At 36.4% G+C, this 26,593-nt stretch overlaps 2 protein-coding genes across 2 annotated transcripts in view; one reads left to right on the top strand and one right to left on the bottom strand.

The window, feature by feature from the left end:
- Nucleotides 1–26,593, bottom strand: part of LOC124633791 — a 183,943-nt gene that overhangs the window by 49,874 nt on the left and 107,476 nt on the right. The window contains exon 8 of the mRNA XM_047169127.1: nt 927–968. Coding sequence (XP_047025083.1) covers nt 927–968 — 42 coding nt within the window. The remainder of the gene's footprint in view (nt 1–926; nt 969–26,593) is intronic.
- Nucleotides 8,410–16,124, top strand: LOC124633792. Its single transcript, XM_047169129.1, has 2 exons — nt 8,410–8,862; nt 14,265–16,124. The coding sequence occupies exons 1-2, from the start codon at nt 8,843–8,845 to the stop codon at nt 16,003–16,005; spliced, it is 1,761 nt and encodes a 586-aa protein (XP_047025085.1). The 5' UTR covers nt 8,410–8,842; the 3' UTR covers nt 16,006–16,124.

The raw sequence follows: 26,593 nt of genomic DNA, 5'->3' as shown, positions 1-26,593 counted from the left end.
ATCATAAATAGCAATTAGACACGTACCGTTGCACAAAATAGTATACAGTATGAACGTATTTACCATAAACGAAACGGACGCACGAATAAAGAATTATGTAGAAATATCTATCGAAAACGATGTGACCCCGTTACTCGGATGCTGAATTGAAATTCAGATTGTGAAATGATAATAACAAATGTATTTGTCGTCCGCGGTGACCTCTGGTTTTAAAAACTCGTGTTGTGGAGCATAAATAGTCCATACATAAGCATATGAGGGCTGAACAAACAAAGATACAGATTTGAATGTGAAATTAAGGATGGTGATCTCAATTTTCCAACGTAAACACGTTTATGATTCTTGTGATGCTGGCGGCAGACCGAGAGACAATAAAAATAAAATCCTTAATGGGACACGAAACTTGATTACAAGATTGTGGTTTTATTTTAAGAAAATAAAATTATTGCCTTGATAAAAAGTTTCAAAGTATAATCCGGTTTTTCGTCCACTGTCCGATTAAGGAGGCACAGCGACCTCATCTCTTGCTGTCGTCTTTAACGTTTATCATGAGTTTTTCTTCGTCAACATTCAATTTTATTTTTAGCTGTTGGTTCGCCCACATTGACATTCACTTCATCAATGTCAGATTTACCAAATAGACTTTAGTTATGGCAGTAATCTATCTTCGAATCAAATGTCTTATCTTTAGAGCCCGCCAAATCTTCATCAGCTGGTAGGTCATTTTTAACTAATGTTTTTTCGTTATCAGTGAGGACGAGTATATCGTCAACCTAAAGTTTTAAATTAAAAAACAATAGTTGCGTCATGGAAGCTGAGGTACGGTTATTTGGTATTAAAATCAGGCGAACAATGTGATCGATATGAACCGCTGAATAAATGTTTGAATGAATAGTGATCGAAAAATGTTAACGTTGTTTTTCTACCTTTTTTAGTAATTTCGCTGGCTTCACGTTCTGGCGATGAACCTGAAACAAAAATAAATTTATATTAATGAAAGATTATTTATACATATTCGTCATCTAATGATTCTGTTGACACCAAAGCCCCATTAACTATACGGTATACCTGTTCTATAAAAATAAATCGTCTTGATTTTTTGCTGGAGCAACTTCAAAAATTCTTGCAACTAGCAGTTTTTACTGCCGAAGATTAGGTATAATCCATGAGAGCAGAAATCCTAGAATGACTCGTGAATTTATAAATAAAACATTAAAATTGAGAAGGAAAACATTTTAATATAAAACTGGTTTAATTTATAAACGATTTGATTGAAAAAATCGATACCTATTAAAATTTACATATTATGGAAACAAAATTAGATCTTGTGTAGATGAATAATACTGTTATAGAGTTTCACAAAATTATTAAAATGAAATACAAAGTTACGACACGTCCAGGCGCTGGCGACAAATTTACGAGCACTTCGTTTTAATTAGATAAACTTACATTTAATTTATTCCTCGAGAGATATTAACTTTAAGCCGCCAAAACGGAACCTTTTTCGATTCAAAGGTCAATTATTACCCACTGAATATTTATAACGCTGTCAAGAATAGCAGACAAGAACCGGCTACGGTAACCCGTTTCGCTGAGTAAAAGGTATGTGAAACAGCCTTCTTTTTTGTCAGGTATATTTAAAAAATGGAGTGGTCTGTTATTTATAAGTAAGTTTATTATGGCCAATTTGGTATTTAAATATGGCGTCCATGCAAAGTTTTCGAAGTTGAATAACTTTGTCGAATAAATAACTTAATGAGTTATCGATTTGGAGTATTCAAAGCGATATGGAAAGGGAATTGATGAGTTATTTTGAATAAATTGAGTTGTCGTATGTTTACGACAGTTGCGATTATCTGGAGTTTGAGAAATAACGAATGGCGAGGAACGACTGCTAAAATCAGACGAGGGTTTTATAAGGCAGGTGGGCGATTGGCAGCCTCTCATGTTTCTGTTTGCGCGCTTGCACCAGCAGCTGCCGGTTCACTAACCCCGTAAAGTCGTATGCGACTCGTGACCACGCCTAATGGATTTGTGATACGATTTTCTTATGCATCCTTTATTGGATTCTACTTTCTAATGCGTGGGTGGTCATCTTTATAAGGTCACAAGTGTAAAACATTAATTCCGAGCAACCTAAAATGAGCATGAATTGTTTTTACACATATCAAATTATACTTAATTCTCCTATGATTTATGACTGATTCTAATTTGCATACATAACAGGTCCATTCGTATACAATACACCCAAATTAAGAAAGTAGACCACTCAGTGTGCAATCAATTCATAAAAAAACCTTCCATCCAAAATTGTAGTGTAGGTGTTGAAGAAACAGCTGAGAAATTAATGCTCCCATCGCATCGTCTGACATTTTATCGGAACCTGTTTTTAAGCTATGCAATAGAAAACATTATCCAGTTAATGGCATACCGGCGCGGTTGGCTGTTTAGCATAATCACCTGTCAATTGTAGTGAAATACACGAACGTGAGCTATAATTACATAGATTTAGGAGGTTTTTGTCCTGCTGTCCGACTTTAATGGTATTGCGTTGCGTGTATTATTAATATCCGAGTACGTATATGTTCACAGCTGGTTACACTTTATAGTTATTGTCTTTAGAAATGTGGACGGCGACAACCAGCCTTGTATCGTTTTTAATTAAACAAGTAAAACCGCGGATCGAAATGGTATTAAGAGGTTTTAATTGAAATTCATTAAGCATTTCGTTTTAAGTGCAATGTATTTATAATGTTAAATGTAAAATAACCCACTCTATTCGGTAGTCAAGGTTGAGTGCACAGGTGGCTTGTAAGGTAGATTAATTAAATGAATTAATCATAGTTAGTGGACGTAAAATATCTTTAGTCGAGACAAATTGGCTCCTATCGAGTTTAGAGCCGTTATCCTAATCGCTACTGCGTAAATCAGTTAAGGGTAAATGGTAATCCGTTCACGGGATCTACAACTTTACAATTTACTATGTTAAGCCATTTAGTACGTGACGATTAACTCTATTTGAACTACATAATTTAGTTGAGTTAGTAAGTTATTTTCAACAACAAAGGCTTAAATGTTACTACAGTCAAAATATGCTTTATCAAAACATCAAACAAATTGGATACCAGAGGTAATAATGGTACGTAATACGATCTGAACAAAAAATAATGACTTCACATAACAACGCATTAATCTTTTCGTTCTTAATTTAACAGAAGGCCAGACCACAGCGTAATTTTCTAAAAGGCTTATTCTTTAGAATGAATTGCTGTTTATTTTAATAGTGTCTGCTTTTTATACGCATATTTTCAGGGGCGGTCAGGAGCGAATAACCACGTCTTGCGGTGAAACAAAAAATAGCCACTTTCTGCCAAAATTAATTCGCTAAGGTAGACAATATACTCAGTGCAAAAGACCACGGAGGATACTCTTGTAGACAACAGTCGCGGCGGGTAGTCGAGGTTCCAAGAAAAATATTGCATTCCCATGTTTCTACGTAAAATGACTGAAACCATAGCCGTTTACTACGCTATTTGTTCTTGGAATTGTTACGAAATAATAACCTTGTTATCGTCTCTTGTTATGATGTGGAAGTAAATTGAAACATTGGAGATTTCTTATCGACATCCATTATGAAATCAATTACATTGACTTCCTAAAGCCTATGGTCTTATTTTGGGATCAGTGTATCAGAAACCTAATATCAGTCTAAGCCAACACTTTGTGAGAGGTTGCGAGGCTAAATCTAATCATTATTTGAGCTCACGCACGGGCTAATGGTAAGCGGGGCCGGCATTCTCGGGGGAGCAAAAAAACATGCCGTTTTCCCCTTTAAAGCACCGCACCACCGCCTTTCTTGATCGGTATGCGGCCGGCAAGTCTGCAACTGGTCTGGACGTGAGAAATGGGGACTCGAGTGCGTTCATTGCCCGATATACCTCGTGCTTGATTCTACAGCCAGCCCATTACTAACCAATTTGATCGAGCGAGACCAACGAATTTATCTTCAATGTTTAGAGCTCAATCCGTACATAAATTGTCTTGGAGGAGGATTTGTTTGGTTGCAATGCTCGTAAATTAAGATTGTGTGTTTAGTTTATTATTTTAAATAGCATCCCAAGCAGCAAAATAGTCGAGTAAGAATTTGTTTACTTAGCCTTTAATTGTATAAGAGCCGAGTAACCGTTCTTAAAACACTCATTTATCGTATGATAGCGGTAATCTCGACTATTTGGCAATATTTGCTAATGTGTGCTTTATGGACGTTGAATAAACGTTTACAGCACTATGTTTTAGCACTTTTACTCCACCTTTTAGCAGATGCTGAATTAAAGTGTCTAAAATACTCGTTACTCGATCGTTTGATCTATAGCAGTCGTATAATAGCTGCAGAATAGCTGATTCACTGAATTGGGTGCTTTTATACAGCCACTACTCAGCTCTCCTTTATGTTTCTATAAGAGCTCTATAAACGTAATCAAAATGCTTATGGCAAGATTGCTGCTGTTACTGCACACTTATAGATTAACTCCTATAAAAGCTTTTATACGATATTTACTCAGCTTAAAGTAGAATTGTAGAGTTCTGAGAAACAGTAACACCACAAGTCCGTCCATTGTGAATTTCCAAGCGCGAGTCCAAGTACTTTAAGTGGTTCCGTAGACTCAAGTAACAATAATTTACAATTTAAATGACGACGGACAACATTAAGGACTAGGGCCGAGTCATACAAGTGATGTTGGAATAAGTTCAGATATTGAATGTACTGAAATCAGTTCTGATTCAGAAAGCAGTGAAAATGACAGTGTCGAAGATAATAATTTTCAGATGAATTTAAGAGAATGGGCTCTTCAATTAAATATATCTCTTGCGACATTTAGACACCTGGCAACTGTTTTAAATAAACGCCTGCCACATGTTCTCCCTAGAGATCCACAAACCTTATTGACTGATTTTCTTCGGTTTGACTTATCGTTTGTGCTAAGGCCACATCCGTTAAATTTATCTGATAGTTTCCTTCCAAGCCCGTCCCAATTTTTCAAAAAAATAATCTTAATTAAAATGTTTTTTTTTGGTCTCGTACCAATAAGCGAACTCTAAATCCTGTTATCATGGCGATACCTTGTGCTATAAATGTGGTGACCAGCACTCTTACTCGACTTTTAATCGAATAAGTTCGCTGTAATTACAACTGGATTACCAATATGGCCACAGCATTTAATATAATTAATTAAAATATATTTAATTTAATAAATTAGTCGTCCAAATTTAAGAAAATAGACAGCGCATGAATGTTTATGTAAAAATGCCTTTGGGTTTAACAATAAAGCTTGTTGCGCATGATGTTTTGAAGTAGCGACATGAACAGTAAAAATAAACATATTGATTGCTAAAAACTTAATATAAATGTAATATATTATTCCTTTTTCTTAGCCTTTGAAATGTAGTTTACAAATAATGATTTGAACTTTGTAATAAATTAGGTAAGAGCCTCCGTAAGATCATTAACAGCACTTATTGGTCGAGTAAAAGCATTTTATCTGCTGTTATAGAACTAAAATGGCGAATAAAAGCAATTCGGCTTCGCTATTATAGCACAATTTACCTGTATAATAGCAAATCGAATGCGTTTATTGAACTAAATATCCTATATACCACTTTTACTCAAATCTTACCGCATGTTTTAGTTGCTTACTCAGCGCTTATTCCATTTTAATAGGACTTTAGTCTGAATAATTTGCGCCTTTTTCGCGTTGAGTAAACGTTTCGAGCACTTTTACTCGACTGTTTTTAGGACTTTTATTGAACTTAAAGGCGAAAATAGAACGTGCCCTCGACCATTATAGCACGTCTATTTGCTGCTTGGGATGTGATTATCTTCGTCACTAAGGAAACGACATAATAACTAAGTATGTCTCGATAGCACTAGAAAGTGGTGATTCATCTTGGTTAGCATGAAAAAGAAATAACCCGTACAAAAAACTACTGAATACCTATCTAACACTACACAGATCCCCTGCATTCTGTATAATAAATGCTATTCAAGATAAACGTATCTGCGCAATAAACTCGAGTACGTATCATGTCTTAACCGAAAGCGATCGTTCAATACAAAATAGATCGGACGTCTGATCTGATTCTAATAGCAAAAACAATTTTACCTTCATCGATCAAAACGTCACTTTTGTCAGATAATGTTTAACTTTCTAATTGAGATAAGATGCTATAAGAACTGGTTATGTGTCGTCTAGTTAACGGATGTCGTCGACAGCCGACCAGAAACCAGTGGGGCCCGGCAGGCACCAGGCTGACCGGACGAAGCTCATTGAATTTATGTGAAGCATTAACCACAATACATACATATGTAAAGTCCACGGAATCGAGCGCACAAGTAACAACATCTCATGTTACGAGCACAAACATAATCGGACTCACTTACTGGAATGTATGAGTATTGCTGTATAAATATTTTACATGTTACGAGAATGGTGTAATGAATCGATGTTGGAAAAAACAAGTTATCTCTCATCGGTGCCTTTCTCTCGACTTGTTTATAGTAAATCAGACTGAGTAACGTGGAACATTGAAAACACGCATACACTTGGCACACGTTCCAGCTGTAATACAAACAAATAATAAGTTGGACCGGTCTGCCGCTTTATATAGTCTTAAAATAGGTATGTTTTCATAAACCCGATATGAGAGTTTACGCAGAACTAGTCTCGGGAATGAGGTCAAACGAGTTGGCATGCGATCCTCTGTCGGTCCGCTGAAATATGCCAACGGTAATAAACAATACGTTGGCATCTTAATGTTAACACCCACTGGAGAAACTTGGAGATTAAATGTTGCAAACTCGCCAATCTTGTGTCAAATAGAAACATAATACCATTTTAATACGTAGATTAGAATTAAACAAAGGCAATTATTAAGGTTGCTTATAGGTAGTAACATAGCGTAAATCAGCAGCAGAGGTCGTAAATGTGTGACGTGACGGTACATTCATTACGATAACAATAGCAATTGAATTGCAATCGAGTTACGAGTAGGAGTATTATATTATCAATCGTGTCGTGTCGTTCAATGCACCGCCTTATCGTCTTTGTAATTAACTTGAATGGAAACTTGTTTATAAATCTTATTGATCACGTTGCAGACGCGACGATATATCTTTTAGAAGACGTAACATTAAACTTCGGAACGAGAATAACAGCGTGATTTATACATTATTTCGTCGAAAAACTGTAATTTACTTTCAAATATTGGGAACTCTGAAATATTATCTGAAGAGAGGAATAAAGATTTCGCAGACATAAATAAAGTAGACGATTTCAATGTTAAAACAATCACTAAACGTATAATTCCTTATGAATGAAGCATGACTAAAAAAAACAAGCAAAGGCAGCCGGTTTTTTCGTAACTTTTTGTTTGTTTTGTGTTGCGCTGGCAAAGCTATCATGGCTTATGTTGAAAGGAGTTTTTATTTTCCGGGTTGAAGTGAACCTTCACGGGCGGTCGGTCGAAAAAGGAAGCCATTGCAATTGCGCCGAATTCAGCTTTATTTACAGTTCAAAAAATATAGTAAAACCTTAATCGATTGTACAGAAACCGTGTCGAGAGATTCTTCCTTTGTGCAATGAACAAAAACACTTAAGTGAGTACTGTTGCGTGGCGAGATGAACAAAATTTTGAAATGAGGTCACTTTACAACATTTAGTGATGTGAACGCGTCATAAAAGTAACGACCCATTAATTTATTGTAGGCATCGATTGTAGGCCGCCCACTCTGCCTATATACTATCTGGACTTGTTCACAGATAATAACTGGCTGGCCATGAATTCCAATAAATTTGTGCAGTAACATTTATACCATGTGTGGCTGTCGCAATCAAGTCGTAAATTTAATGTAGACTCGATTGCTGTTATCTGGAAAATATGCAGCCATTTTAGATACCAATAAATGATGATTGGCCGGTATGTAAATGGAACAGACATGACTATTCAAAAGATCTCAATAACAACTTATGAATAGATTCTATTTTGTGCTTGTAAACTTTCAATGAACCATTTATATAGCAAATAGGGCTAGTTAAGTAAGCGGTAAGGAATCTTCCAAGTACGATGTCGTTTAGCATTGGTTTTAAAACGAATAGTGACGAAACGAATAGCACATGAAGTTAATGAGTTAATGAAAGGAAAAACGAAAGCTTTCAGGGCTGAAAGTGTAATAAATTGAAATAAGCTTAAAGAGGAAACGGGGCATTAAATATTGATTAACGAGAGAATGTTGGCGTTTCGTGGAAGTCGATAACTCATCGAGCTATTTGCGAGGCGCGACGCGTCACTAGCCGGCCACCCGACCTCCGCTGTTTTGTTTGCCAACATTATGTTACGCTAGCTCCATACCTAGCTATGGTGACCACCCAGCCTTCGGCCCTAGATTAAGTCTGTACGCACACATGTATAATGTGCTGACTATAATTTTAAGAACTTAGGTAGATAAGTCGCCCCACCGGAGATGTCGCGCCGAGATGGGTCAGACAGTAGATTAGTTTTTTCACAATTAAAAGTACCTCAGAATCGGTAACACGCTTTTAATTTGTCTCCCGAAATTCCTTAGTAGTAATACTTAGTAATTTCAATAGTTTCCCCGCTCCGGAAACAAGAGTGGCGCAGCCGGTAGGATTTCGCTGTTATATTCCTAAATTCTTCGCGGTTTTAAATTCGTCGCGTGTCTCGAGGACGAGCTGCACGATAGCTGTGGGAATTTAAGGACGAGTGAAATCCGACGAACCAAATAAATTACTCTTGGTGCGTGTGGGCAAACAAAGGAATACCAAGGATGAGAGTAGCAGCTGGCTGGTGAGTGATTTTTTCGCCAATCCATGTTCCTCTATCCCCCAATACTTAATACCTACATTATTTTGAGATTAAACCTCTCTCATTATAACGTGTTCATTTAGATTATTGGCTTATCTCATTGTGTTCTATAAATAGAACCGACATAGAGTAGTTAAACTTTCAGAGACGCCAATTAATTGTTATCTCAAGTGTATTCTTTGCATTGATATTTTTATAAATGTGTTTTATTAAAAGTAATAAGTAAAGTGTATGTAATTCTACACCTAATATAAAAAAAATATATATTTTATACATTAATATTTTTAATTTTATTACCTAAACTATTACATACATTTTGCGTCTAATTATTTTCTGATTTACGTGTGTTATGTTTGAATTGTGTTATCTTGTGTGTTTCATAGCATAGTCAATTGTACTCTCACGAATTGTTTTATCTGTTCCGTTCTCTACTCTGTGAACATGACGACTTCAGTGACTATTGAACAAATACCCAAAGAAATTATTCAATTAATACCTTTGTATAATGGTGATAAAAGACAGTTAAATCTTTATTTGCGAAAGTGTCAGTATGTCCTTGACCGATATAAGGGTAGCCACGAACAAAATCTTTACGTTTATAATGTTTTAACTAGTCGATTGAGAGATGACGCCGCAGCGCTCTTATCAGAACGTGAAGATATTGTGACATGGTCTGCTTTTAAAGATCTACTTATTCAACATTTTGGAGACCCGCGTAGCGAAGCGTGCATTAATATCGAATTAGAATCCTTAAAAATTAAATCCGGTGAAAGTTATTTAGAATTTTGTAATAGAATCCAAAGTGTTCGATCATTATTGATGTCCAAGGTCAACATGATTGAGGATACTGATTTGAAGAGTGCAAAGACAATTATTTATAACAATACGGCCTTGAATGTGTTCTTATACAATCTCCCAGAGAATATGGTTCGTATTGTAAGGCTTAAGGCACCCTCTAGTTTAGAAGCGGCCTTGAGTATAGTACTTGAGGAAGTTAATTTCTTAGAGCAGTATAATACTAGGAATCGCATTTACGGTCAATCTAGCAGTTTCGGATCAAAATTGGTAATGACGCCAGCGGGATACAAACCTTTATTGCCAAATAATATTACCACACCTAAATTTAATTTCGGTATTCCACAGAATAAATTCAATCAGCCCCAAGGTCAATTACCAAATGCATTAACATCACGCCCCAAGCCTGGGTACTTACCCCAATCTCAACAATTTGGGTACAGGCCACCCCAACAATTCGGGTACAGGCCACCTCAACAATTCGGGTATAGGCCACCTCAACCATTTGGGTACAGGCCACCCCAACAATTAGGATACAGGCCACCGCCACAGTTTGGCTATAAACCGTTGCAACCTCAGCAGTTTGGTTACAAATCCCCCAATAATTCTAATACCCCACAAATACTAAAACCTCAAACGCAAACTACTGATGTGTCTATGCGAACAGCCCAACCTAAATCGAATGTACCACAAGGTTTCAATTTAAATGAATTGTCTGCTGACGACTATGAGCCTTATTACAATAACTATTACTCTAACTATGACGATGACTATTATGGTGACTCAAATGAAATTAATTATCATGACGAGACTCATGTTGACTATGAATTACAATCAGAAAATGAAATTCAGGCACTGGATTTTCAGGAGAGTGCCTCGACGGACAAGAAATCTTAGAATTAAATTTTGACTCTAATTTAGAGCTACCGTATATTTATGTAGAAGAGATAGACGCAAAAATGATGATAGATACTGGTAGTATGAGATCGTTCATTAGTCCTACAAAAGCATATGAGTATTTTTACGACTATATACGTAATGAAAATTTTCAGGTGGTTAGTACTCATGCTACTAGTAGACATAATGAAGTAATAGAAATTCCTCTTCTACCTACCTTTGTTAGTGACGATTGGCATAAGTTCTATGTATACGAAGTAGATCCACGGTATGACGGGCTTATAGGTAACGACCTTTTACAGCAATTAGGTGCAATTATTGATCTAAAAGAACGAATCTTAAAAACGAATTCCACTTGTATTCCAATAATCAATAATAATTTAAATTATAAAATTACTGTACAGCCACGTTCAGAACAACGATTTAAATTGCCAGTAGATCAATATTCAGGTGACGCTATTCTTGACTACCAAGAATTTCGAAATGGACTACGAATGCCTAGTGCTTTAGTAAACTGTGATAGTGGATACGCATTTACAGTAATTCAAAACACTTCAGATTGCCCAAAACAACTGACTATTTGCCAACCTTTCACAGTAACGCCATATGAAAATACAGAATACAACATTAATTTTACTACGACCAATACTCCTCTAGAAATTGACAAATTACTTGAAGAAAATTTAGATAAATTAAGACTCGATCATACCAATGGCGAAGAACGTGAGAAAATTTATGCACTTTGTAGGGAATATAAGGACATATTCTACTGTGACCAAATCCCCCTTACGTTTACTAATCAGGTTAAACATCACATACGTACCAAAAATGAAGATCCTATATACATTAAACCCTATAGACAGGCACCTTTCATCCAAAACGAAATAAATAATCAGGTAGAAAAATTACTTCATGAAAATGTTATACAAGAATCTCATTCCCCTTGGAGTGCTCCAGTTCACCTTGTCCCTAAAAAGAAGGATGCGTCTGGTGAAATTAAATACAGGATGGTAATAGACTACAGACGACTGAATGACATAACCATAGACGACAAATACCCCCTACCTAATATTAATGACCTTTTCGACAAACTAGGAAAGAGTGTGTACTTCACCACATTGGATCTAGCAAGCGGCTACCACCAAATAGAAGTAGAAGAGAAGGATAGACAGAAGACAGCTTTTTCGACGCAAAATGGCCATTTTGAGTTTCTCAGAATGCCGTTTGGACTTAAAACCGCTCCTGCTACCTTCCAACGGACCATGGATAATATTTTGCGTGGTCTGCAAGGACTCCACTGCATGGTATACTTGGATGACATAATAATTTACGGAAATAGCCTTGACGAAATGATAAATAAATTAAGAATTGTATTTGACCGACTTAGAACAACTAACATGAAAATTCAATTAGACAAATCTGAATTTTTACGCAAAGAAGTGCTCTACCTTGGACACACTATAACTAAAGACGGGCTAAAGCCTAATGACGACAAAATAAACGCTGTATTGAATTACCCGTTACCAAAGACAACGACAGAGATTAAGAGCTTTCTTGGACTTGTAGGTTACTACAGACGTTTTATAAAAGATTTTGCAAAAATTACTCAACCATTGACAGCCTGCTTAAAAAAGCGCAACAAAATTGTTATTGACCAGAAATACATAGACGCATTTAACAAATGCAAGGAACTCCTGACACATGCCCCACTGTTACAATACCCTGACTATGACAAAACATTTATACTGACGACCGACGCATCCAATGTCGCTCTAGGCGCTGTGCTGTCACAAGGACAGATTGGCAGTGACAAGCCCATTGCGTATGCTAGTCGTACCCTCAGTGATACAGAATCACGTTATAGTACCATCGAACGTGAACTGCTCGCTATAGTGTGGGCAGTAAAGCATTTTAGGCCCTATCTGTACGGTAGAAAATTCTATATATATACTGACCACCGTCCCTTAACTTGGCTCCAATCTCTTAAAGACCCTAGTAGCAAACTCACACGTTGGCGGTTACGTTTGCAAGATTACGACTTTGATTTAATTCACAAAAACGGCAAACAAAATACAAATGCAGACGCTCTGTCCAGAATAAAAATCAATGCCTTACTCACAGACGACGAAAATCAGTCTCTAGCAGTTAATATTGATGAGAAGGAAGATAAAAATCTAAATGAATGTGCAGATAGTAAAGGTTCATCAACAGTAACGATATCTGATTCTAGTCGAACTATGACCTGTAGTCCTATAGATTTTTCCGACAATATTAGAGAAGTTCACTACGATACAAATGAGTATCCAATACGATCAGTGTCCAGTAAGTCGAACGAAACCGTTCATTCCGCTGTAGAATTAGAATCAACCGGTATACCTATTTTACATGAGGCGATCGACACCAAGCCGAATCAAATCTTAATATTTTCATGGTTTAAAAATCAAATGCATGTTAAGAACCTGTCACGTGACAAACAAAAGATATTAGAAGTTTTCCTGCCAAAAGATAATCCGCAATTAGTAAAGGACTTTTTAAAGGAATACATACAGCCAAAATTAAAATATTTCATTTATTTTGAGGAGAATGAACATCGGAAACTATTTAGCAATATAATAATTGAACTATTCAGAAAGGGAACTATTAACCTATTTGAATGTACAGAAAGAGTTATTTTTGTAGAAGATGAAGGAGAGCAAAAGGCACTTATACTTAAACACCATGAAGGAAAGACCTGTCATAGAGGCATAAAAGAAACGCTAGTTAGGCTCCGTAGAAATTATTATTGGAATAGAATGCAGGAAACTGTAACAGCAGTCATAAACAGTTGCGATGGGTGCCGTAGAATGAAATATGATAGGAAACCCATCAAACCTATATTACAACTAACACAAACCCAAGACGCGCCTTTTCAAGAGCTATTTATAGATCTTTTTAGTATAGAAGGTAAAACTTATTTAACTATAATTGACGCATTTAGCAAATTAGGTCAGGCAATCGAAACTCAGGGAAAATCAACTCCCGAAGTAACTAGAGCACTGATGAAATATTTTTCGTATTACGGTACACCCAGAAGAATAAGCTCAGACCCCGGAACCGAATTTAATAATGAACTAATTAAGGAATTTTTGAATTTACATAAAATTGATTTCCACATTGGAACCCCTAATAACCCCAATTCAATGGGTCTTATTGAGAGGTTCCACTCCACTATAATAGAAATTTACAGACTGGCCAAATACGAAAAACAATGTACTGATGCGGCTTCGGTTATGACTTATTCTGTTCTGGCATACAATCACACTATTCACTCAGTCACTGAACTTGCACCATTTGAAGTTGTCTTCGGACATACCGACTCAAGCAGTCCGTTTAGCATAGAATTAGAAAAACGTTATTTCCAAAAATTAGTAAAAGATCATGCAAAAAGAATAAAAACATTATACGAACACTTAGCAGACAAAATGGTTAATATTAAAGAAAAGAATAGAGAGAGTAAGGGTGGTGAAGGTGAAATAAAGTTTAAAAAAGGAGAAATTGTTTTCGGTAAAGACATAAATAAGCGTAAAAGTAAGGATAAGCCCCGATATATAAAAGCTGTAGTAACAGGCAAAGCAGATAAAAATATTTTACCTATAAAAATAGGAGAAAGGGATACCAAAATTCCTATTAAAAATATAAAACGTCCTCCACAGGTGCGGCATATTATTGATGACAGTCACGATGCTGTCGCTGGCCCTTCATCTGCAAAATCTTGAAGGTAATCCAGGAGTTTTACCGGTGAAACAAGGTCATGCATATTTCCAAACTGATCAGTGGACTATTGTAAAGATCATCAGCCTAGATCAAATTTATACTGACCTTAACTACATCTCTACCAACTATCAAGCGCTTTGTAATTTAATTGATTGGAATGCATCATACTCACAAGAAATTATGACTATTAAAATGCATACAGATTCCATACGTGATTTAACTGTAGAAAAATACCAACAGCTTATACCATCCAAACGATCTAAACGAGGACTCATTAATCCACTGGGCTCTATTATAAAAATTGTTACCGGTAATTTGGATCATGATGATGCGTTGAAGTATGATAATCTCATTTCTAAATTGAATCAAGGTCAAATCACTATATCTAAAAGGTTAACATTGGTCTCTAAAATGTTTGACAGTTTTATTAATGCCACTGAAACTATTGAACAGAATACAATTAACTTCCATAACAGGTTAACTAAAATTGAAACATTAATTAAAGATTTAACTGCTCAGCAAAATAGTTGGATTTTTCTGACGTACTTAACTGGGTTGTTCAATGTTTTCATGAGTAACTTTCGTACTATATTTATTAGATTAAGTGAAATCGAAACTGCACTTGCATTAAGCAGAGTCTCTATTTTACATCAATCAATTGTTAATTCTTCAGAACTTTTATATCATCTTAAATTAATATCCGAATATGAAAGCTTAATATATCCTCCCGCCGAAGCGAACTTGTTAAAAATAGAAGAGATTATATGTGTTAAATCATTTATTAAAAGTAATCAAATAACGTTTATAATGGAGATACCACTTACCGATAATGTTACTTATAACTATTATAAGATTTACTCCCTACCAATTTTCCATGACACCGAAAATAAGACCCTAGCTATTTTCCCCAAATACCCTTACCTATTGGCGAAAGAAAATAGATACTCACCAATCGCAATACCGTGTAGACCATTCTCTGCCGGTGCTCGCTTCCTCTGCACTGCAGACAACAGGATCCCCTTCTATGAACTTACCTGTGTCGAACAGCTTATGAATTTCGAAAACGACCTTACCCTTTGCAAACAACATCCAATAGAAATCGAACAGGTCAGAGTCCAACAAGTCGCTAACAACAACTGGATCCTGTATAGTGAAGAGAAGACCACACTAACAGAACGATGCAAGGATGAGACCAGTAGACAATTGGTATTTGGTACTTACCTGATGACCATCGAAGAACCCTGTGAGGTGGAGATTCATGGCATACACATTAATCATCGTATCTTCATAGAGTCCGATGTGGTGAAAAGAGTACCAATCATCGCCTTACCTCAGTTACGCACTAACGCACAGCTATCCAGTACACGTGCACTTGATATGAAGGGCATAAATCTAGACGAAGTGAAATATATGGCGTATTCGTTAAAACATAGTGAAGTGATCGAAAGTGTTTTTGATAAAAGGGACAGTAGCTTCAGTGCGTCCTTGGTGTACGTGACCTTAGGTTTAGTTATTTTAAGTATTTTTGTATTTTCCGTTTATGTTGTTCGGCTCAAATTGCTGAAATACACGTGTTTCAAGAAAAATTATCGGAACCAATCTAAAATCGATTCTCCCGATAATTTTCCTCTTAAGGTCGGAGGAGCTATGGTGACCACCCAGCCTTCGGCCCTAGATTAAGTCTGTACGCACACATGTATAATGTGCTGACTATAATTTTAAGAACTTAGGTAGATAAGTCGCCCCACCGGAGATGTCGCGCCGAGATGGGTCAGACAGTAGATTAGTTTTTTCACAATTAAAAGTACCTCAGAATCGGTAACACGCTTTTAATTTGTCTCCCGAAATTCCTTAGTAGTAATACTTAGTAATTTCAATAGTTTCCCCGCTCCGGAAACAAGAGTACCTATTCGCCAGTGAACTGTTTACAAATTACAATGCAAATCGCATAACTTACGGATATAATAGTCACGTTGCAATACTTCAATAGGGGCCCGAAACAAAATATAGTGTGCTTCAACGTAAATCATTAGTTAACGCTTTGTGGGACGAACATGTAGGGGAGAGAAAAAACATTGTCTTTCTACTTAACATTTAAAAATTAACATGTATGTAACAGATAAATTAAATCGTCACGTTTTGAAATTGTTGACCAGAATAAATGTATCTAAAAACAGACGCATATGTAATATTTCTGTATTATTTATGATTGTTTACATTATGTATTGTCCTCTGTCACGCTGTGGAAGCGCCTCACATAAATATTTTACGTGTTTGCAAAGGCTTGTATATGTAGTTATACACATCGACTATAAATGGAAACAGATCAAGGTGGAGAAAATTTATTCAGTGTGCATTATCTTCCCGGTTGTTGACTGAATAATACGATCAATTTGCGTCATCGATACCTACATTAGAATTTCATGACTAAGTCTCTAGAATATCTAACTGGCATTACGAAATGCCCAAACAAGAATATAAAATTTAGAATTCACAACCAGTTTGTAAAAAGGCGTTTAATGATCTCATTTACATTGAAAAGAAAATGTCGTGAACTTGAACTGTGAACAAAAATGTATTTAGTAGAGAGTCGTATAAAGTAATAAAGGTCATTGAGAACCCACGCGAAGTCGGTTCCCATGGCCGTCGAAAACAATACCAGAATCGCGAGACTCGAGCGCATAAAGCCGAGAACAATCGGGCGAATGGAAACAAGAGAGCGATATAAATCAAGCTAAGCATTGCGTGCATCGGCCGGCCATAGATCCTCGCGTTTCAGCTTGCCTGCCCGCCGCGCCGCGCCGCTTATAATTACCGACTACTTTCGCCAACCGACGGCCCGCCGCCATCTTGCTATTTATATTGCAAAATGGCGGACGGCGCGCAGCACGTGTTCCTCTTTCTTTTGTTATTTAAAGAAACTGGCGCTCGTGCATTTCAAAGGCAGAATGTGCTAATAATTTACTTGATGCATGCAAGAGTGCCGAGATATACTAAAATTCACTAGAGGCAACTTCATATGGATTTAGAGCTCGAGTTGTGAACAAGGTCTTTCAGAATTTACATTGAATAGGGAGCCGTTAAGTTGCGATGTGACTGGACGCGAGGAAGGTCACCTTGACCGAACCAGCGTGGCAGTTTGTCTTGCTGACTGAATAACTTGGAATTAAATTACACTTAAATGCCCCATTCCTAAATAACACATTAAATATGTTAATGAACAGACCTTATCAGAAGTCGTATTCCTTTGTAAAATAGGTTACGCACATACATTGTTTGACAAAGTGCATTAATTAACCGAAGCCACTAGATAGACATATCATTATAATTAGCTGATAATTTAAATAATTACCTAATAGCACCTACTTACTTCGTTTCAGACGTTTCAAGTTAATGGTAAATACAAAGGTAAATAGGTAGGTACGTAGGTGCTTAGTTCTAGGATTACCAGGCAAACGAAAAGAGTGCGTCATTGTTTATGTAAACAAGTGTACTGAATACAAAACAAATGTCGGAACACTACCGAATGCTTACAGAGCTGAATAAGAACAAAGGATATTGATGAACTTGAAAAATCAACAATGTTATCAATCGACCAATAAATAGTCGATAACAAAATTGCACAACTAATACATCATACTCTAACAAATTGATAACGCTTATCTCGAGCAAGTAGGTCAGCTCTAACCATGCTGATGGCTGTAGGTACAACGCTCAATAATAGTAACGTATATTTATTAGCACTTCTAGCGATAATTATGTTGTTTTGGTACAAATAAACTACATAGTAACTACGTTCACGTCTGAAGATTACGTCATATGCAGAAATAGAATTAGCCAGCGTATTAAACTTCAATAGGGTAACGTGTAGATTTGATAGCTTCCTGCTAGTTGGTCGATCGTGCTACAGGAAACCGAAATCGAATATAATTTCAATGCAGATCTTGCAAAGGCGTTCGCTTAGTATTCAGCGAGTTTGCGGGCCAATGGCGAGTGACTATGATCGCAGTCCGGCGCCGGTTGAATATGTATGAGATACTCGAACACCACACACGCACGGGTTTTAGCCGTGACATACATACTCGGCAAATATCTAACCGATTCTTCTCACTTTACACAGGCACTTATTGAAACGTTCCGCGCCATTAAACTACATTTTAAAGTTTAATAGAGCAACTATTTTAGTTGTTGTCTTGTCAATATCAACGAGTTCGGTAATGTTTTATTCATTATTCAGTGGGAGTGAAATTTCAATGTGCTATTGTGCTTGTAATTATGTGTTAAAATAATAAAATATGTTAGGTACATATGCACAAATTTGAGTACCTACAATGAACGTATTGGTCCTTGAACTTATAGGTAGAACTTGTACCTAAATTTCCCTTTCAGAGAATTGTGTTAAGTACGAAATACGAAATACGTATCGCATCACTAGTTCACTTCTCATCTATTTCATGAAAGCGGGAATCACTTTCATCACGAAAGCTGAAAACTATAGGAACTGAAACTTTAAACTACATCCCTTTACAAAATTAATTGTGTTTCCCAAACCAAACGGACCTAAAAGGAGTAGAATGGCAATTTTTGGGTGATTTATTTCGACGTCGGAATGTTTGATTGATTAATTTACAGGTCTTTTACACTAGCGGACTTTTATTGTAGCCCGTAACAAAATATTCCGAGCGGGAAAATCTGTCGCGCGGAAAATCTGCTAGTGCGTAAGCGTTGGAGCGATAATTGCGTCGCGTCGAAGGCCAATGGCCTCATTTCGTGGCATCTTATTTGTCAATATTTGATTAAGCGTAGAATGCGCCGCGCAAAAAATATGTTTACTTACTTATATAAAAAGCGAAAAAGGTTAAGTTGATGTTCTGAGAACTATAGCATGACATCACGCCGTGCGAGTCGAGAACAATGTGAAGAACCCAGAACCCCCCATTTATTATATGCATCTTGGAGAACCATGAATAGACAATAAAAACGCAAATTAAATGACTCTAAGATAAGGATGTCATTGTTACCCTGAACGTAAGATAAATAATAATTTCTATTGCATAATCCAGTAGACATCTTAAAAAATTAAATAGGTTAGGAAGGGCTAAATTGCCGTCAATCGGCGATCCTTTTTAATGAGTCATTAGTATTTGTAGAAAACACATGTCGTCCAGCCATTCTCTGTCTCATAAGTCTCGTTACCCACATATGTCACGCTTACGGTTACGTTGTTAACACACATGTTAGCTAATGCCACCCCTACCCCACATACCACGTGTTTGTTAACGTTCGCTACGTGCATAAGGTTTAATATGCTTATAAAATGGTATTAGGCAAAACATTCTTCGAAATTTAAACAATAAACTACAGAATAAACATTAACGGTATCATAACTAATAAAGATGCAATCATCAAATCGGTGTAAAAATGCAATAGCGAATTGCGATGCACAATAGAAAAGAAACGAGAATGAAGCGTGCGAAGTGGCGGTGCGCGACGTGGGAAAGCGAATGGTGGCTTTGGTGCTGGCGGCCATCTTGGATTGGGCTCGTTCGGAAAACATCACGTGTCCACGCGTCCGCCTGGCAACAGCGTACAGCTAAACGGAGCGGAACAATTCGTGTACACCACGTGGTTTTTTATTTGTGCAACATTCCAATAGCCGACGGCTATTGAATTTAAGTATTGATTGGTTCGCGTACTCTTTCAGCAGCTGCATTGATATAGTGACTGTGTAAGTAAATAGGTACATTGGTTTAATTAAGTATGGTTAGAATGGATTTAAAAAATACAGCATAGGTACCTCATCATCCTCCGAGCCTTTTTCCTAACTATTTTGTTGTACTTAGTTCTTTACTACCTAACTATATGTATTTACTACGCGCGGCGAATGATGATCCCTTTGACAGTTCGATAGCGCTTAACATTGTAGTGACGTCCTGTCACAACAAATCCTTTACAGGCCCATTAAAAATTCGAAAAAATCATAATTGTGTACATTTGTAAATTATAAAAATGAATATCAAGAAATTATTACGTAATGTTCGGAAATAATGGTACGTGCTGCAAAAGTTACGTCGTCAAGCTGTTATCGAAAAAAGGGACACAACGAAAAAAATACAAATGCTTTGAATTTGTATTTTATTTAATCAATCAGAATCAGATCTTCAAAATCTGAGTCTGAACTGCAGCTATCCGTGACGTTTATTATTAACTTTTGGTCAATAATATTGTCGAATTGTACATCTCGATCCCAGTCTTGTAAGCAAAATTTTCTTTCGACCAAGTTTCGCCAATCGTCGGCTGTCACTTGAGCGCAAGCTTCTTCTTATTATAAAATACTAAAATAAAAATTAATGTATAGTAAAATAAATATAATAAGGCCGTTGAATGACCTGGCTGAATGACATGACCTTTGCCTAACAGTATTTTATCGCAGTTTCGCATCACTATTACAACTGTCAGTTGAAACGTCATATTTACCTTCCTTGCTAATTTATCTTGCTCTCAACATCGTAATCAGTACGGACGTAGTAAATTAACTTTGAAACTCGTTCATGATCGTAATGTAATAATTATTATTTAACATCTGAATTCGGCTGTCCGGCTCGGTACAAGCTGCGCGCGCAGCTTGCGAACGGCCAGGGCTGTCACCTCGCTACAAAGCGCGCCCGACCTACCGGTTTCGCTATGAGTCAGTCGCGATTGTCACGCCACTCGAGGCGATCGCTTGCTCCGTTCGTTCGTAACACAACATGGCGTCTCTCAAGATTACACGAATTTTGCAATGTATTGTACCAGAATGCAAGAATACATCAAAGTCGAAACCAAGAATAGCGTATTTTTACCTTCCTGATGACGTAGAAAGGTAAGATAGTTCACTTGATTCTTACCAATATTTATTGGCTTCGATAGTACTGAGGTTATCTATGTATACTATTTATTGTTGATATGTCTGAGCAATTTGCTTCTCTGATTGGTTCTAAGGTTGCGAGTTGAAAACCCAAGCAAATGCGAGTCCGACATTTCCATTATATTAACATTGTTTTTTTTTCGTTTTACTTTTGAAGTAAGTGTTTAAATAACCAATACATAGGTGTGTGGTTTTATTGTAATGTCACATAGACAAATATGTATAAATTACGAATAAGGAACAATTTCCATTTATACTGATATTATAAACAAAATTTTTTTTTGTTTAAATACTAGAGGCTCCGAAACTGCTAAACTGATTTGAAAAAATCTTTTATCGTTGGGAAGCTACACTAACCCAGAACATGGGCTATATTTTATCCGGGCACGGGAAGAAATTCCGCGTGAAAAAGCTACTATTACCTACCTACATATTTATTTGTTATGCTTTAACAGATTCATGACTTGCGTAGATGTATAGTTTTCCTGGATATATCGGCTATACAATACATATTTTTGAAATGACGTCGATGGTGACAACCAACTGACAGCTCTTCAGATTAAAAATAATAGTAACTATTATAGTAATCTGTGATAATATGTAGTTTACACAATGAGTTTACAACGGTATGTGTGTTTTGAAATGGCCAAGTGACAGTCCCTTAAAAGTGAATAGCAGATTGTTTAGTTAGATAACCAGTAACCTAGTTGTAGCTACTTCATTGCGGTTATAGGTAATTTTATTTTTACCTAAGTTCATTGTATTGTTTCAGACGTAATAAATGGCTTCAATTAGTAGGCCGAAGAGAATTGATGAATAAACAGACAAGGTACTTCAACTACTGCGTCTGCGAAGAACATTTTCACGTGAGAGACATTATATTTGGAAAACATAGAACCCTTTCAGGTACGGCATTGCCTGCTCTTAATTTGCCACGCTGCTTACTGCTCGAGCCAGAAGTTGAGCCAGATCTACCCGTCACCATAAAAACTGAGATTAAAACAGAAATTGATGATGAAATTGAGCCAGAGGAGATTCTACCAGATGTCACGAGGAAAAGAATATTAGAATCACCTCTGCCGGGATGTTCTAAAATCGAAAAGGTAGGAGAATCACATCAAGGAAAAGAAGTAGTAGTAGTGGATCACGAAATATTTAAAAAATTGTGCTACAAATTTCTGACGAGAAGTTCTGCAGATCTAGCGAGAGCTCATTACGCTATAAAACAACTTTTAGAGGATAAGCATAAACGAAAAAGAAATCAAAAGTTTTGTTCAAACTTGTTTCTGTGTAGTCCACGGGTATATGTCTTACTACAGTCTTGTTTAGATCTACCTTCACCTAAAACTTTAAATTTATTTCCGGTACCGACTCAATTTACCAATGATATGTTCAAGGTATTTGCGTATAAAATAAAATATATGACGGATCAGGAAAAAGAGTGCTCAGTGCTTACTAGGATTATTGAATTAAAGCCAAGTTTGTTGTATAGCCTAACCGAAGATAAAATTATTGGGTTCCAAGAAATCGAAGGGGTCAGAACTACAGATTTGGCAGTAAGAGCACAGGTTATTATGGTGCGTGGAATTTTCGCCGACTGGGAACAGCCCGTTGGATACGCCTTGCTGTCTGAGGGTGAAAACTCTATACAATTAAATTTATGGATTAATGAGGTTCTTGAAAGTTTACTTAAGATTGGCTTTAAAATTCGAACTTTCGTATCGGATACGGAAAATGAACTTATCAAAGCAGCGGAAAACAGATCCGTTACTGTGGAGGAGCCATATTTTTTCATAGGCGAAAGGAAAATTTATTACATATTTGACGCAAATCATTTGATTTTAATGGCCAGAAACCATTTCCAACTGTATGACTTTGTTTATGAAGATCGTGTAGCCAAATATGAACATGTAAAACTGTTTTATGAAAACGATAAAAACAAGGAGTTCAGAAATGCTCCCAAATTGAAGAAAAATCACATTTTTCCAACAACTTTGGCCAAAATGAATATAAAATATGCAGCGGAACTGTTTAGCAATTCCGTTGCCGTTGGAATAATAAACTACGTTTCTTTTGCTAAGATCGAATGCTATGCAAACGTCACAGCCGAGTTCATCAAATTAATGAATGATTTGTTTGATTGTTTCAATTCGTCCGATCTAAAAGACAATGATTGTGAGTTTAAAAACGCATTTCGTGGAAGCCAACCGCAAATAGACTTTTTTAATGAAATGCTCATCTATTTTCGGAACTTGAAATTGGTTCACCCAACGGACGGGAGTGATTTCACGCATCAAGCTACATTCATTAAGGCCTTTCAAACAACAATTAATTCAGTATTACTATTGTTTGAAGATCTTAAGTCAGACGGATATACATATTTGCTAACGAGAAAATTGACTCTTGAAGTTCTTGATCGTCTGGTTGACCAAATAAGAACCAAATCTCGCTTGAAGTCTGCACCTACCAGCTGGAATCTTGTGTCTACTTTTCGAAAAAGCTTTTATTTAAATGGTATTAAATCTCTGAGAAGGAGAGTTACCTCAGAAGAATTGTCAGATTTCTTAGCTGACACTAAAAAAATCAACACAATCATAGCAAACTCGGGCACTTCAAGATCTGATGAAGAGAGCAGTATTACTTTAAGATTAAGTGAGGACACAAGTATCAAGTGTTCCGATTACAACCAATTTGATGTTCCTATAGACAACCGGCACTTTCTGATTAGTTACTTCCTCCTGATGAAATGTGCTGAAACTCACGTCTGTGGACTTTTTCAAATATATTGTAAACCACACATTCTAAATCCACAGTTCAGTAATGAAGTTGATCACTATAAACTTTATTCCGACTATATCAACGCCAATCCTGGAAGTTTGAAAGTCATACCAAGCGATGCTTTTGTACAATTTGTAAAGAATATGGATGTAACGTTAGTGTCATGCTTTAGAAGAAAATTACTTAGCAACACTTTAGCGGCATCATTAAGTGCTAAGTTAAAGGTACTGAAATTTAATCAGCCCTGTGCTTGTTTTCCCAAGGAGTACCTTATTAATCTTTTCATAAGATTCAGAATATATAACATTTTGAAATTCAATAATCAACAATTCCGGTCTTCTAAAGATGCCACTCAAAGTGTGATAATTAACTGTTTGTGAAAATTATTGCGCAAAGTATGTATCCTATATTTCCCTTAAATGCTAGCCTTTAAATTACGTGTTGTTTGATTTATCCCATCCTCTTAGCTCAAATATCTAACATATCAAGAACATCTAAAATATTTAGGATTGAAAATAGCATGGACATAAGCAGAAACTTCAAAGATTGAAATCATATATTGAAATAGATCAATATAAGATCATAAGAACATCTTTCACTTTTGTAAGTGAAAAATCAGTGAACACCTAGAAAACTTACACTGATCCATTATAAATTCAGATTCAAATTCAAATTCAAATTCAAATCTTTATTTGCGTTCCATATGTAATACAGGTGGTATTTTTATAAAGTTTAAACAATATATTGGAAACAATATGGACCCGGTAGGGCACAGCATAAAGAGGTAGGAGAGGTTTGCAGTACTTATTTATTACCTAGTTTAGTTTTATTAAATCTATACTTATTACTAAAAAAAAACTGAAATATATTAATATGTTATATTCTTATCTTATTGTGTGTGTGTGTGTGTGTGTTTGTTGTGTATGTTGTGTTGTGTATTCCGTCATCACATGTCACAGTGAGGTTATTGTGTAATATGGAGGCGGTCACAGTAATAGTAATTTAATGTTTTCGTGACAAACATTGCTACGTCCCCATCATGCCACGCGTGACTCATTATATGTACTTACTATTTTCTTTGATATGTTATTTATTACTTATTATTACTAAAGAATGAGTTGCCAGAGTTCAACGTTCTACATCTTCTAAGATTTTGGTTCATAGGTTACTTGATCTTTTTATTTTGACAAGGTTTTGTAGGTTTGGAGAAGCAGTTAAATTCGGGAGACATGCAAATCACGTAGTTATAGCTGAATTAATAATAAAACCATCTACCTAAAATGTTTCTGTCAATGTCTCGGTCACTATTATATTCCAGATAAATTCACATCAACATTCTAGCGTTAGGATTAGTATGTGCGCCGTGTCTCGACAACTGGTAGGCTTGGGTAGACACAAGCATCAATCTTAAGACGATCCTAAAAAGGTGGGCTCCGTTATATAACTCGCTTTTGTGCCAACGTAAACAGGCGCTCAGGCTGAATACATTATGCGAGGGTTTTTTATCAAAACGCCTATTTTAGCGTACACATTGGATGTTACTTCAGTCTAACATGCTAATGTGATAAATGACGACTTGTTTCTTCAGCAGGTTGTCGTTTCCTGAAAATATACCCTAATAAAACTACCTCAACTGCATATTGACGTCAACTTATTGAAACATTTTGGCAAATCTTATCTAATCTCGCTAGTTCACGACTGTCTAAATATACTTGATGATAAAATAGCCATTGCAATAATGAACCGGGGTTATCATTACATAACCTCAAAAGATAACATAAAAAAGTCAACAAAAGCTCAAACGCAGAACTCTCGCCAACTCGCTACCATCACGTAATTCGTGAAATTCAATGACAAAAAACTGGATAAAAAAGATAGTCAGTTGGCAAAAAAATTAACGGCAACCAAATCTGATAGAACGGGACAGATGTAGCTGATCGCAACCGTTAGAAGGAGACGGATGTGCACGCCATCTTGCCTGCATCGAGTCTTTAGTCACGCGCAGTAAAACAGCGTTTCTATTTTTTGCGCGCTCTCGTCTGACCTCGTTGGTTTATCGTTATCATACGGCTCTAATAATAAATGGATTTCGCTCGTCATGGAATGTGCGCTCGCACAACAAGCGGGCATAGCAATAAAGCAGATAACCTTCGCCCGAGGCTCATCAAATTTATTGGCCTGCAATATGCAGCCGCTCGATTAATTGCACAAATTACCTTATCCACTAAATCAATTTACATTACAGGAACGCTGAAACTGACTTCCCATTGTAATGGTTATTGCGACGATTAGTTAAGATTACTCGTAGAATGCTCTATATTGTTATGTCTACTGGTGCTTTCGATAAACTACGTCCCACTTAACCCCTTAATAGTAAAGTTCATAGTCAATTAGTACAGCAACACAGTTGTGAACTTTCGACGTCTGTGTGCAAACGAGATACAATTGGCCGTCTTTCGAGACTGTCCTGTGTAATAGAGACGTTTTAAACTAACAATCACGATATTTCGTGACTCAGTGTTCAATAAGTATACGCTATGTTACTCATTAATGACATTGCGTGACTATTTACAATTTGTTACA

Source organism: Helicoverpa zea, chromosome 10 (assembly GCF_022581195.2).
Source record: "Helicoverpa zea isolate HzStark_Cry1AcR chromosome 10, ilHelZeax1.1, whole genome shotgun sequence".
Lineage (NCBI taxonomy): Eukaryota > Metazoa > Arthropoda > Insecta > Lepidoptera > Noctuidae > Helicoverpa > Helicoverpa zea.
The sequence above is the reverse complement of the archived record's forward strand: the minus strand, read 5'-3'. Positions and strand labels throughout refer to the sequence as shown.

Excerpts from the sequence above, each read along its gene's own strand:
- LOC124633792 (XM_047169129.1), top strand. The coding sequence starts at position 8,843 with ATGAGAGTAGCAGCTGGCTG. Across the intron at positions 8,863-14,264 it reads ATGAGAGTAGCAGCTGGCTG|GTGCGGCATATTATTGATGA; the intron begins GTGAGTGATTTT and ends CGTCCTCCACAG.